General features: G+C 37.5%; 1 protein-coding gene across 1 annotated transcript in view; it reads right to left on the reverse strand.

Annotated features, from left to right (window-relative positions):
• Nucleotides 1-2,282: 2,282 nt before the first annotated feature.
• LOC103656459 (BCL-6 corepressor-like) overlaps nucleotides 2,283-14,577 on the reverse strand; it is a 29,893-nt gene continuing 17,598 nt past the window's right edge. The window contains exons 6-9 of the mRNA XM_008683849.2: nucleotides 7,368-7,513; nucleotides 4,634-4,711; nucleotides 4,268-4,424; nucleotides 2,283-2,574 (exon numbers count right to left, since the gene is read on the reverse strand). Coding sequence (XP_008682071.2) covers nucleotides 2,283-2,574; nucleotides 4,268-4,424; nucleotides 4,634-4,711; nucleotides 7,368-7,513 — 673 coding nt within the window. The remainder of the gene's footprint in view (nucleotides 2,575-4,267; nucleotides 4,425-4,633; nucleotides 4,712-7,367; nucleotides 7,514-14,577) is intronic.

Consider the following 14,577-nt stretch of genomic DNA (forward strand, 5'->3'; position numbering starts at 1 on the left):
AGAACAGACCTAGAGGGATAACATTTCCTGATTTTAAATCTTACTACAAAGCTACAGTAATCAAAACTGTGGTATTGCATGAAGTAGGTGTAAAGGCCAATGGGACAAAATAAAGCCCAGTATAAGTGTCCACCTATATGGTCAAATGACTTTCGACAAGGGTGCCAAGACCACTCAATGGGGGAAATGACAGTGTTTTCAACAAATGTGCTGGGAAAACTGGATATCTACATGTAAAAGAATGAAGTCGGGGCCTAACAAAACACCAAACATACACAAAAGTTAGCTCAGAATACACACAAGAGCTAAAACAACGAAACTCTTATATGAAAATATAGGGCAAAAACTTCATGATATTGAGTTTAGCAACAATTTCTTGGATATGATACCAAAAGCACACACAACAAAAGACAAAGTGGACTTACAAAGTTAAAAAAATTTGTGCAAAACACCTGTTGGTGAGGATGTGGATAATGGAACCTTTGTTCACTGTTGTCTGTAATGTAAAACTGTCTAGCTCTTATGGAAAACAGAATGTTGGTCCCCCCAAAAAATTAAAAGTATCATTATGTTATAAACCAGTAATTCTATTTCTGGGTATGCCCCCTGTACAATTGAAAGGGTCTTGAAGAGTTATTTTACATCCATGTTCATAGTGGCATTATTCACGATAGCTAAAATGGAAGCCACCCAAGTTCCCCCAACAGATGAAAGAAATGATAAGCAAAACATGGTATTATACGTACTATAGTATGCCATTCAGCCTTAAAAAGGAAGGGAATTCTACAACATGGCAAACCTTCAGGATATTAAGGCTAAGTGAAATAAAGTGAAAAACAAAAAAGGGCACATATTATGTAATGCCTCTTTTATGGGGTACTGAGAATTGTCAAAATTACAGAGACAGAGAATAGTGTACCAGGGAATACGGTAGGGAGGAATGGGCAGTTGTTTAACAGTTTCAGTTTTGCAAGATGAAAAGAATTCTTGAGATAGATGGTGGTGATGGTAGCACAACATTATCATTGTATTTAATACCATTATGATTGTACATTTAACAAGCTGTACTTTTGAAAATGGTTAAATGACCCATCCATTTGCTGTCTACAAGGGACTCATTTTGAACCTAAAGATACAAGATGGTAAGTTTCATAATGTAATTGTATAATTTACAATTTACATAATTTACATAATATAATTGCATAATTTACCACAATAAAGTTGGGGAACGAGATAAATAGCATCTATGTACGCAACATATATTTGTGTATGTTTATGTGTATGTATGATACACATGCACACTCCTACTGAGTTAAGATTTTAGGACAGAACTCTAGATTGTTTTCAAAGTATATTTCCTTGGATATCTCCACTTTGCTTGCTTTACAGAGACTATAAGTTGATATAAATATAAGAATGTGAATACCAATTTTTAAAAATAGCAGTAAAAAACGTATTTTAGGAGCACAGAACACAAGATACTTCACTTTTCTCTGTTAAAAGGTCACTGTTCTCTGTTAAAAGGTTAAAACTGTTAAAAGGTCAGAATTACTTGTAAAAGTTAGAATACAAGTTGAAAACACATCATTCAAAAAAAAGTTCAGTTTCTGCACATTTTTAAGCACAAATTCTAGCTAATTTTATATGTTCGAGGGTGGACAGAAAAATAGCTCAAAGTTTCCTTTATTAAGACAACAAATTACAAAAAACAATCCAGTTGAAACATGAAAACCAATTTTGTAGCTTTTGTGGTATGACATAAAGTTCATATAATTAATTGCTATGTGTGGGTGTGGTTTAAATTTGAATCCAATAGCATACATGTGGCCAACAGCAAATATTCTGTAAATAAAAAGCTACAATCTTAATTGCCTTTATCAAATTTGTTCTCCCAAATACGTTCTCAAAGTTGATGACCTCACTTATGACAGTTAACAGCTCTGCCATCAGGCATTTGTATGGAAAAAAAAAGTAACACTTGAGCCTCTCTTACCTAATTAACCCTCTCCTCTTAAAGAGAAGAAAAAGAAAGGAAAATATTCCAAGTGAAAACACACCTATTACAGAGCTGCCTCTGTACATTTAAAAGTAAAACACAGCAATTTCATAAAAACTAATGTAAAAGGCATCCTTCGAAATCTTCCCACTGGAGTCTTAGATAAAGCAGAGATATTTTCATAAGTAAGAATGTGCCTTTAAAAAAAGGGAAATAGTTGTATTTTGGCAAATATGCATAGAATTGACCCGACAACATGCTGTATGCCCTGGGACTAGACTGCTCATCAGTGGTCCTTCTCCAACGCCATGTCCCTAGGATTTAACCATTCTACGGAGGAGCCGAGCAGAGTCTGAAGTTCAATTGTGAATTCAACCAAATCTACTAGTTCTTGGCTTTCAGGATTGAAGGCTTCCAGGTCTTTGGACCAAGAGTATAAGAAACTTGCTGAAACCTGCCTGTAAAACTCTGCCTCTGTAATTGTGATGATTTCTAAATTTGGAAAACTGCAGCGAAATATGCAGGATGACATTTTCAATTTCTTAAGCACATCTGAAAGCAAAAACCAGTTTCGTGCCCTACAAAACACAAAGGAAAGTGGTTCAAATTCCTGGCAAAATGTAAGTTGCTTTCAATAACTAATTGGTATCCGAATAAACCAGTGTACAGCTGTAACAAGAGCCAGTTCTTCCATTTCTGTCCCTGACCCCACCATTTCTTCCCATGACCACTCATGGACAATATTGTTCTTTCTAGGTGAACAAAAGTATCTTCCTGTAGTAGGAGTAATTATGGACTCATCTGGTTTTAAGAGAACATCTAGAGAAGACCAACTAATTTTTATAAAGGAGGAGGAACATCAGAACAAGATCCATCACAATGCCACTTCAGTGTTCTCACTGCTGATAAAAACAGGCAAAGCCCTGCTTACTCAGCTCTGACCAGAATTCTAGTTAATAACTATCAATGTGTCGCATTGTAGTCACCAAGGGAAGTCTGTATCCCAACCAAAGAGGACTGATTACAAACTCCTTTATGATCTCTTCTCCCCCCACCCCTGACAGTAGGACATTTTAAATACAGAAGGCTATCTATTGTTTCTTTACTTTCATGTATCTCCACCCCCACCACTCATGTCTTTTGGGATTGATGTTTTTGAGAAGCAAACTGTCAAATTATTTATATATATTCTGTGATATACATACATCTATATATACACACACATTTATATATATATACATATATACATTTGCATACATAATGCACAGGCATACCTATATACATATATAAATATGCATACAAATATACACATACATATGTAAACATATATATACACATGTATACGTCTATACATATATACACTTGCATACATATGAATGTACATGTATATACATGCATTCATATGTATACATATATGCATATATACATGTGCAACCATACATATTTACACTGCATATATATGTATGGACACATACGTATACACTTGCATAGATACGCATGCATGCATATATACATATGTACTCTTGCATACATATGTATGAATATACACATGCACGCATATGTATACATATATACACATACATAACATACACATGCAATATATACACACATACATATGCATACATATATATATACATGTACGATTTCTATCATTAATAAAATTTATGGTTTAAAAAGTTTATGGTTTGTAACGGCACACAAATTTATAATTTGAGAAACTGAGAATGTTAATATTTACTAATCTCTTTTGTTAACACTCAGGAGAGCACAGGTCTGTTGATACATATATCCCAAGAGACTGGTCACCAGGGCCTGTTGGCTCCACACTGAATTTAAGCAAATCTTGTATACAAAGATTCCAGGAATGATGAATAATGATTTTCCTAATCATACATGAAAGGAGAGATTAACAACATAGTGCAGTACACTTCATGTGCCTGAGAAGGCACCTATAAGGGTATGTTGGGAAGCTTCTAGAATGTAATACTGAAGTACCCAAGGAACCAACTCTTCTATGGAGTCCAGTGAATGACAACTTTAATGCTTTGTGCTCTGGGGTCTTCTTAGTCTTGGCAGTATTCTGATAAGGGCAGTTTATATTGTTCTATGTATCTGATCCCCACTATGTATAACTAATCTTTTCCAGAAAAGATCAAGTGTGGTTCATGGACACTTAGAAGGTACTCACCCATGCTCCCCTGCTTCAAAGGGTTTTCAGGTCCAGCTACCCCAGGACTCAATACTTTTCAATCATATGATATAAATGCTTACCCCTGACAAACAGACACTTGGATGTTATAACATGGTAAGAGGGGGCTGTCTGAAAATTCGAATTCAAACACATCACTGTTAGCCTTATCTTCATCATACTGGTCCTCTGGTCCTGGCAGGTTTGCCAAAATGTTATGTCCAGCTTTATTATCTGGTTCTAATGGAAAGAAAAGACAAAAAAAGGAGTCAGTAGGTTCCATCAACATTTTAGGTCTCATTAATTAAATGATACTAAAGAAAAAGAGAACATTTCCTAATGACCTCTGCTTACGACACACACTACCCACCTACCCTTCATCCACATCAGGGAGAAATGTTATGGAATACATTCATTTCCCAGTAAACTGCGAAAACCATATTGCTTACCACACAGAGAGCTTCCATAGAACTCCCAAGGGGCAATAAACTCATCATCACTGGGACCCTGGAGGTCATTTACATAATCTGGAGAGGAAACAAAATAATAACATTTTAAAAAACTTAAAACAATTTCAGCAAAGTTGCAGGATACATAGTCAAAATACAGAAATTGGTTGCTTTTCCATACACCAACAATCCTAAAAGAAAATAAAACAATAGTACAATGCATCAAAAAGAATCAGTACTCAGGAATAAAATTAAGCAAGGGGGCAAAACACTTGTATAGTAACAACTAGAAAACTTTGCTAAAAGAAATCTCAGAAAATACAGATACATGGAAAGATATCTATATTCCATGTGTGTGGATTAGATGGTTTAATATTTAAAATTTGCATAACCAAAGCAATCTACAGATTGAATGCAATCTCTATCAAAACCCCAGTGACATTGTTTTGTTTGCAAAAATAGAAAAACCCATCTTAAAATTCATATGGAATTAAGGGATGCCAAATAGCCAAAATAATCTTCAAAGAAGACAAATACAGTTACTTCACGCTTCCTGATTTCAAAACATACTATAAAGCAAGAGTAATCAAGACAGCATTGCATTGGCTTAAGGACAGACATACAGGCTAAGAGGACAGAACAGGGAGCCCTGAAATAAACACCCACATAAGCTGCCAAAAAGTCTTGACAAGGGTGGTAAGGACTATCTCTTTAAGAAATTCTGCTGGGGATGGTGGATATACACAGGGAAAAGAATGAGCCTGGATCCTTACCTGACATTGGTTGCACAAAATGACTCAAAATGTATTAAAGACCTAAACACGAGACATAAAACTATAAAAACATTAGGGGAAAGATTCAGAAAATTGCATTCCAATAATTTCTTGGATATGACACTAAAAGCAGAGGCAACAAAATAAAAAGCAGGTAAATGTGACATTAAACTTAAAAACTGTGGTGCATCAAAGTAAACAACAGAGTGAAAAAGACCACCCCCAGAATGGGAGAAAATGTTTGGAAATCATGTCTTGGGTTAATAGCCACAATATATAAGGAGTTTTTAGAACTCAAAACCAAAACAAAACAGGGGCGCCTGGGTGGCACAGCGGTTGGGCGTCTGCCTTCGGCTCAGGGCGTGATCCCGGCATTATGGGATCGAGCCCTACGTCAGGCTCCTCCGCTATGAGCCTGCTTCTTCCTCTCCCACTCCCCCTGCTTGTGTTCCCTCTCTCGCTGGCTGTCTCTATCCTGTCGAATAAATAAATAAAATCTTTAAAAACAAACAAACAAACAAAAAACCCATGATCAAAACATGGGGAATAGACAACTCCCCAAAGACATTCCAGTGGTTAATAAGCACATAGAAAGACATTCAACATCATTCATCATGAGGGAAATGAGAATCAAAACTACAGTCAGATATCACTTATATCCATTAGGATGGCTACAATGAAAATAAACAGAAAACAACAGGTGTTGGCGAGGATGCGGAGAAAGGGGACCCTCTTACACTGCTAGTGGGAATGCAAGCTGGTGCAGCCCCTGTGGAAAACAGTGGGTAGGGCCTTCAAAAAGTTAAAAGTATAGTTACCCTACAACCCAGCTATCCCAGTTCTGAAAACATATCTGAAAGAATTGAAAGCAGGATCTCAGGTGTTTGCACACCCATGTTCATTACAGCATTATTCACAATACTCAAGAGGAATAAACAGCTCAAATGCCCATCCTCAGATGAACGGATAAGCAGTTGTGGTACACACATAAATGCAATATCATTCAATATTTTTTTTTTTAAAAAAAGAGATTCTGACACGTTGCAACATGGATGAATCTTGAAAACTCAATGCTTGGTGAAAGCCAATCACAAAAGGGCAAATATTATTTAAGATTCCTCTCATATGAGGTATCTAAACCAGTCATAATCACTGAAAAATAAAGAGATTATTGCTTACCAGAGTCTGGAGGGAAGGACAAGTGAAATTAGTGTTTAATGGGTCCGTTTTTCAAGATGAAGATGTTCTAGAGCTCTGTTACACAATATAGATATACGTAACACTACTGAGTTGTACACTTACAAATGTGTAAGATAGGGGGCACCTGGGTGGCTCAGTTGGTTAAGCATCTGCCTTTGGCTCAGGTCATGATCTCAAGGTAGTGGGATCAATCTCTCTTCTTTGACACTAAGATGTTTTTTCTGCCACATGAGGCTAACTTAGATAAATATTTATTACCATCTGAGTCAGTGGCAATCTTTGGCAGTAAGTGAATTATAAAGAATTTAACTCTACTTCATTCTTTGCATTCATGAAAAACTTGTGGTGTGTTTCAGGGATCCTATTGTGACTGCGGCTTAAATGATAGCTTATCTGCTAAAACCCATGGAATCACCCAAATAGTTTCCTAAATGGGACATCTGCATCTTCATTTTTACCCAGACTTGAAATGTAAAAATACCTCAGTTAAACATGCACATGTAGAATGTGTAAATATTTAGGAAATCTTCTTAAACATTAGTCCAAGTAGACCAAAGTAAATGCAGAATCAATGGCTAATCACCAAAATAATTAACTGAAGTAAAGTGCTGTATTATACCAAACAAAAGGCAGCATTATTACTGTCCTAAAATCTAAAGCTTTTTAATTTCTGCCCGGTAAAATCCACCTTAGTTACCATTTGACTTTTAATAAAGAACATTTCTTAAATTTTGTCATTCCCTTTTCCTGAAGTGACGTACCTGCCAGAAATATTTCCATAAGTTCACTGTGAGTCATTTGCATGATGGTTCTACCTGAGTATGTAGCCAAAGTGGGGTCGGCACCATAGGAGAGGAGCAATCGGACAATTTCCAAGTGGTCATTCTCAACTGCATCATGGAGCGGCCTAGGAGGAGATGTGCAGAGCGATTAAAGTGTGTACACATGTTTCTGAAGTTATTTCCTTTAACAATAGGCAAATCTATATTAATCCAAGACCCTAATTCAAGACAAAAGGGAAAACATTCAAGAACATCAAGCAGTGACAGGCTGTATAAAGATTAACTCACAGTGGGGAAAGATTCCATCATAATGGAAATGAAACCAATAGAACAAACCATTGCTATACAGCTTGTACAAATATCTTCTCCATTTGAGGGGGAAAAAAAGCAAAAATAAACTACTGGGACTTCCTAAGAATAAAAAGTGTCTGCACACTGAAGGAAAGTTTCAACAAGAAGATATTTGCAAATGACATTTCTGATACAGGACTAGTATCCAAAATACATAATGAACTTATCAAACTCAACACTCAAGAAACAAATAATCCAGTTTAAAAATGGGCAGAAGACATGAATAGACATTTCTCCACAGAAGACATGCAGATGACTAACACACACAGGCAAAACGCTCAACATCACTCATCATCAGGGGGTTGTTATCAAAACTCCAGTGACACCACGTCACACATGTCAGAATGGCTAAAATTTACAACCCAAGCAACAACAGGTGTTGGCAAGGATGTGGAGGTGGGAAATGCAAACTGGTGCAGCCACACCAGAAAACAGTATGGAGGTTCCTCAGAAAGTTAAAACTAGAGCTGCCCTATGACCCAGCAATTGCACTACTAGGTATCTACCCAAAGAACCCAAAAATACAGATTCAAAGAGATACATGCACACCAATGTTTATAGCAGCATTACCAACAATAGCCAAGTTATGGCAAGAGACCAGATGTCCATCGACTGATGAGTGGCTAAAGAGGAAGTGGTATATAGATATGATGGAATATTACTCAGCCATGAAAAAGAATGAAATTTTACCACTTGTGACGACATGGATGGAGCTAGATAGTATTATGCTAAGAGAAACAAGTCAGTCAGAGAAAGACATACACCACATGAGTTCACTCATTTGTGGAATTTAAGAAACAAACGAGCAAAGGGAAAAAAGAGAGAGAGAGACAAACCAAGAAACAGACTCTTAACTCTAGAGAACACACTGATGTTTACCAGAGGCAAGGGGGGTCGGGGATGGGTGAGACAGGTGATGGGAATGAAGAGTGCACTTACCATGAAGAATACTGAGTAATGTGTGGAAGTGCTGAATCACTAAATTGTACATCTGAAACTAATAAAACACTGTATACTTCAACTAACTGGAATTTAAATAAAAACATAAAAATAAACAAATACTCCACTTATTAAAGAACCAGGGTACAGGCATGAATGATTAGTGTAAACTCTCTTGAAGCTGGACTCCAGCACCTTAAAATAGATCAATGACCAACTATCTGACCCAGAAGCTCTGGAAAAGGAACGAATGGGGCCTAAAGTTAACCTAGACTGAGACTCACTGTGGTGAGTTCCCATGAAGATACACAATCTTTCCCCTAATGTCCACTCAGGATGGAATGTTGCCTGCAGTCCCATCCTGGACAGTTTTGGAAATGTGAGAGACCAAATACATTTCAGTTTTGCTAATTTCAGAAAGGAAAGCCCTGACATTGCCTTCCAGTAGCTCCCATGCATAGAATCACAAAGATACTTTCCAGGTTCCTCAGTTCCTCTGACCAACAAATCATGTTCAAAGACAGGGTAGGGGCCAAGTCTGAAGGTGTGTGTTATGATAGCAGTTCCTACTCAAAACCAACAGTTGCCTTCTGTATTGTCAGTACTTTCCCACTCATATATTAAGCATGCTAACTTAAATAGATTACAGAATCCAGAGTCTTAACCAATGTTATGCATGTGAGCCCTGATATATTTTCAGATGCTTCTGAGCCACATGACCATTATACAACTGGCCAAGATTTCATGCTCTGGTTCTATTAGCCAATTGAGAGAAAGAGAAACACATGCAGAAGTAGGCAAAAGGAGGACTACAAATTGCCTCTAACTGTCCAAGAGGAGTACAAAACTTGAGGTTAGAGGAGAGGCAATGACAAGCATGAGGCTGGAATTGCTGAGAGTCCAGGAATAAAGTGAAGAGAAGGACTTATGGGACCAGCAAGAGCTTCATGGAACAGGAAGCTTTTTCTGTTGCATATAGTGGAAAAACAGCAAAACAATGGCCAACATAATATCCCACTAACTCCTCCCCCCGTCTTAACTGTGTATTTTTTTTATTACTTTTGAGCACTAAGATAGCTTGGTCAAAAAATATTTTAATTTTTTATTTTATTTATTCATGAGAGACAGAGATAGAGAGAGAAGGAAGCAGAGGGAGAAGCAGGCTCCCCGCTGAACAGGAAGCCTAATGACAGACTCAATCCCAGGACCCTGAGATCACAAGCTGAACCAAAGGCAGATGCTTAAGTGACTTGCTTGGTTGAAACTTTTAAAAGAAAAAAAAAATTCGAAGACCAAAACACAGAAAACGACTAAGGGTTTTAAAAGCTAACTGAATATTTTAAAAAAGAAAGAAAAAATAATAAAAGCAACAATAGTAACTTCATCGAGATAAAAATCTTCTGCACAGCAAAGTAAAGTCAACAGAACTAAGAGGCAGCCCACCGAATGGGAGAATATACTTGCAAATGACACTATAGATAAAAGACTGGTATCCAGCGCAACTAATGAATCATCGAACCTTGCATCAAAACCAGGGATGTACTGTATAGTGACTAACATAATGTAATAAAAACAATTGGAAAAAAAAAAGACTGGTATCCAAGATCTACAAAGAACTTCTCAAACTCAACACCCAAATAACAAACAATCCAGTCAACAAATGGGCAGAAGACATGAACAGACACTTTTCCAATGAAGACATACAAATGGCTAACAGACATATGAAAAAGCGTTCAAAATCATTAGCTACCAGGGAAATTCAAACCAAAACCACATTGAGATACCACCTTACTCCAGTTAGAATGGCAAAAATTAAGAAGGCAGGAAATAACAAATGTTGGAGAGGATGTGGAGAAAGGGGATCCCTGTTACACTGCTTGGTGAGAATGCAAACTGGTACAGCCACTTTGGAAAACAGTATGGGGGTTCCTCAAAAAGTTAAAAATAGAGCAATGCACTACTAGGTATTTACCCCCAAAGATACAGACATAGTGAAAAGAAGGGGCAACTGCACCCCAATGTTCATAGCAGCATTGTCCACAACAGCCAAACTGTGGAAGAAGCCAAGATGCCTTTCAACAGATGACTGGATAAGCAAGATGTGGTTCATATACATAATGGAATATTACTCAGCCATCATAAAGGATGAATACCCACCATTTGCACTGACATGGATGGGACTGGAGAGGATTATGCTGAGTGAAATAAGTCAAGCAGAGAAAGACAATTATCATATGGTGTCACTCACCTGTGGAACATAAGGACTAGCGCAGAGGACCACAAGGCAAGGGAGGGAAAAGTGAATGGGAAGAAATCAGAGAGGGAGACAAAACACGAGAGACTCGGCTCCAGAAAACAAACTGAGGTTTACAGAAGGAAGGAGGGTGGAGGATGGGGTAACAAAGTGATGGGTAATAAGGAGGGCATGTGTGGTGTTGAGCACTGGGTGTTATACACAACTAATGATTCATTGAACACTATATCATAAACTAATGATGTACTGTATGTTGGCTAATTGAACATATTTTTTTTTAAAAGAGGAAAAAAAATAAGAAAATCAGAAAGTAGGTACAGCCTAACATTGAAGCCTACCCAATTGTTCTATGAAAACACACAAACACACACCAACTTAGAAGACAGAAATATTCCTACAAGTCTCACTACCTATGGAGTTTACATTAAGCTGAAGAGTTAAAGGCTATAGCCATAACAATTTAGAATACTGGTTTGGAATGACAGGAAAAACAAAATGAGAGTGAAGAACCGCAAACGCATGAAGTCTTAACAAATAATTTCTAAACTACTATTTAAGATGCATGGACTCTGGGGAGCGCCTGGGTGGCACAGTGTTAAGCATCTGCCTTCGGCTCAGGGCGTGATCCCAGCATTATGGGATCGAGCCCCGCATCAGGCTCTTCTGCTGGGAGTCTGCTTCTTCCTCTCCCACTCCCCCTGCTTGTATTCCCTCTCTCGATGGCTGTCTCTCTCTCTGTCGAGTAAATAAATAAAATCTTAAAAAAAAAAAAAAGATGCATGGACTCTGGGAAACAAACTGAGGGCTTCAGAGGGGAGGGAGGAGTGGGGGATTGGGATAAGCCGGTGATGGGTATTAAGGAGGGCACGTATCGCATGGAGCACTGGGTGTTGTACGTAAGTCATGAATCACGGAACTTTACATCAGAAACTAGGGATGTACTGTATGGTGACTAACATAATATAATAAAAAATGTTACAAAAAAATAAAGAAGCCATCGAATAAAAAAAGATGCAAATACACATAACAAAATTAACCATCTAAAAACTTTGTAAGTGTTCAGTTCAGTGGCATCAAGTACATTCACAATGTTCTGCAATCATCCCAATCATCCATCCACAGAAGTTCTTTCATCCTGCAAACTGAAATTCTGTATACCCATAACCGCATTACTCCTCCCATCACCACTGGCAAGGACTATTGTACCTTCATATACAATTTGTCCTTCTGCAACTCGTTTATTTTACTGCGCACATTTTCAAGCATATTTACTTCAAGCACATGTTGTACCATGTGTCAGAATTTCTTTCCTTTTGAAGAATTAGTAGTATTCCATTCACAGGTGTATACCATATTTTGTTTATCCTTGATCCATCAACAGATATTTAGGTATTTTCTATTTCTTTTCTTTCTTTTTTTTTTTTTTTGGTGCAAAATGTGTGGTTTATTAAAGCATGGGGACAATGCTGAAATGAACATGGGGATGCAAACATCTCCTTAATATTGTTCTCAATTCACACACATCTAGAAGTAGGACTGCAGAATTATATGGCAAATCCATTTTTAATTTTTTGAGGAACTACCCTACTGTTTTCCATAATAGCTACTCCATTCCACATTCCCACCAGTAGTACACAAGGTTCTAGATTTCTTCATACTGTTGTCAATGCTTTTTATTTTCTAGGTTACTTTTAATAGCAGGGTCATGGGGTTTTACTATAGTTTCGATTTGCATTTCCTTAATAATTAGTGACTTTGAGCTCTTTTCATGTACTTTTTGGCCATTTGCGTATCTTTTTTTTTCTTTTTTTTACATCAGTGTCTACGTTCTTTACACATTTTATGATTGGGTTGTATTTTTGTTATTGAGTTGTAGGAGTTTCCTATATATTCCACATGCTAATTCCTTATTAGATATACAATTTGCAAATAATTTCTCTCATTCTTGTCACACTTGACTCTGTCCTTTGATGAATGAAAATTGATGTAGTCCCTTTCACCTATTTTTTCTTTTATTGTCAGTGCTTTTGATGGAATATCCAAGAAATTGATACCAAATCAAATGTCACACAGGTTCACCCTATGTTTTCTTCTAGTTTCATAGATTTAGGCCTTACATTTAGGTATTTAATCCATCATAAATTAAATCTTTTATGATGGTATAAGGGAAAGGGCCCAAGTTCATTCTTTTGTATGTGGATGTGCAGCTTTCCTAACACTTGTGGTTGAAGAGATGTATATGCCCATGAATGGTCTGAGAACATGTGTAGAAGATCATTTGACCACATATACAATGGTCTATTTCTGGGGTGTCTCTTCTATTCCATTGTACAATACATCTGCCTTTATGCTAGCAAAACACTGCTTTGCTTACAGTAGCTTTGTGACAAATTTTGAAATCAGGAAAAATCAAGACAAGAGACTTTGTTCTTTATCACATGGTTTTCGTTATTTGAGGTCCCTTGAGATTCCATATGAACTTTAGGATGGATTTTTCTACTTATCTGTAAATGTTGAGATTTTGATAAAGACTTTATTAAAACCACACAGCTGAGTGACCTCAACAAGATAGAGGAACTGGAATCCTCAGGCTCTCATTGCCTCATGGAGACAGTGACTTAACATTGTATGGAATAAACTGGCCTTATGAGAACTCCAGGAGACAGTCAGAGGTTGCAGCAATGAAGCTAAGTGTAGTCAAAAAGAGCTGCAATGAAACGGCTAAGAAAATGTGTTGAATTTACATGTGACAGCACCCTCACTCAGCACAATGGAAGTATAGTCAGGAAAAAAAAATCCCAGCTTCTCCCTGGATAAGGAAAGACACGAGTGGAATGTATGTCAAATGTTCTAGGTTTGCAGGGGAGCTATACTGAAGAACTGTTTTCTGTGTGGCTAACTCAGAGCTCTGAACTGAATGGGGCATTCTTTGGATGCTGTATTAGTTATTCAGCCTACCTGAACTGAATAAAGCAGACTGGAATGCTTAAATTGTATTTCTTACAGGCTGGAAAGTACCAGTCAGGATCCTGGCTGATCTGTTTCTGGCGAGGACACTCTTCCTGACTTGGGAGATGGCCAACTTCTTACTGTGTTTTCATGTGATGGAGAGAAAGAAAGAGTCTTTTTTTTTTTTCCTTTATAAGGCCTCAGTCCTACTGGATTAGAACCATGCCTTTTACGACATCATTTGACATCAGTTACCTCCTAATGGCTTAATCTCCAGGTACAGTCACATTAGGACTTAGGGCTTCAAAATATGACTTTCGGATAGACACAATTCATATCAGAGCCCATACTTTGGAACTGGTAACAAGAAAGCACCTCTTGATAGAGACCAGAGAGCCTGCTTTACCACAGATAGTGAGAGCAAAAGATTATTGGGTCTTGAGAACAGAGGCACCTTCCACTGGGAAACTCCATATACAGTTCAAGAGAACACTTACTCTCAGAAAAGTCTGATAGGGTCCCAGATGCTCTACTTGAGCTGACTGGTGAAGGTCTTTCCTTGTATGAAACCAATCTGAAAAGACTGAGAAAGACGGCTGTTTTTTTTCCAAGCGCCATCAAAAGATCACGAAGAACACGTACACACAAATGGGAAAACATGGCTCACTCAAAAGAATAAAATAATCTCCAGGAAAT

The sequence above is a fragment of the Ursus maritimus genome, assembly GCF_017311325.1.
Source record: "Ursus maritimus isolate PB19 chromosome Y unlocalized genomic scaffold, ASM1731132v1 scaffold_Y7, whole genome shotgun sequence".
Lineage (NCBI taxonomy): Eukaryota > Metazoa > Chordata > Mammalia > Carnivora > Ursidae > Ursus > Ursus maritimus.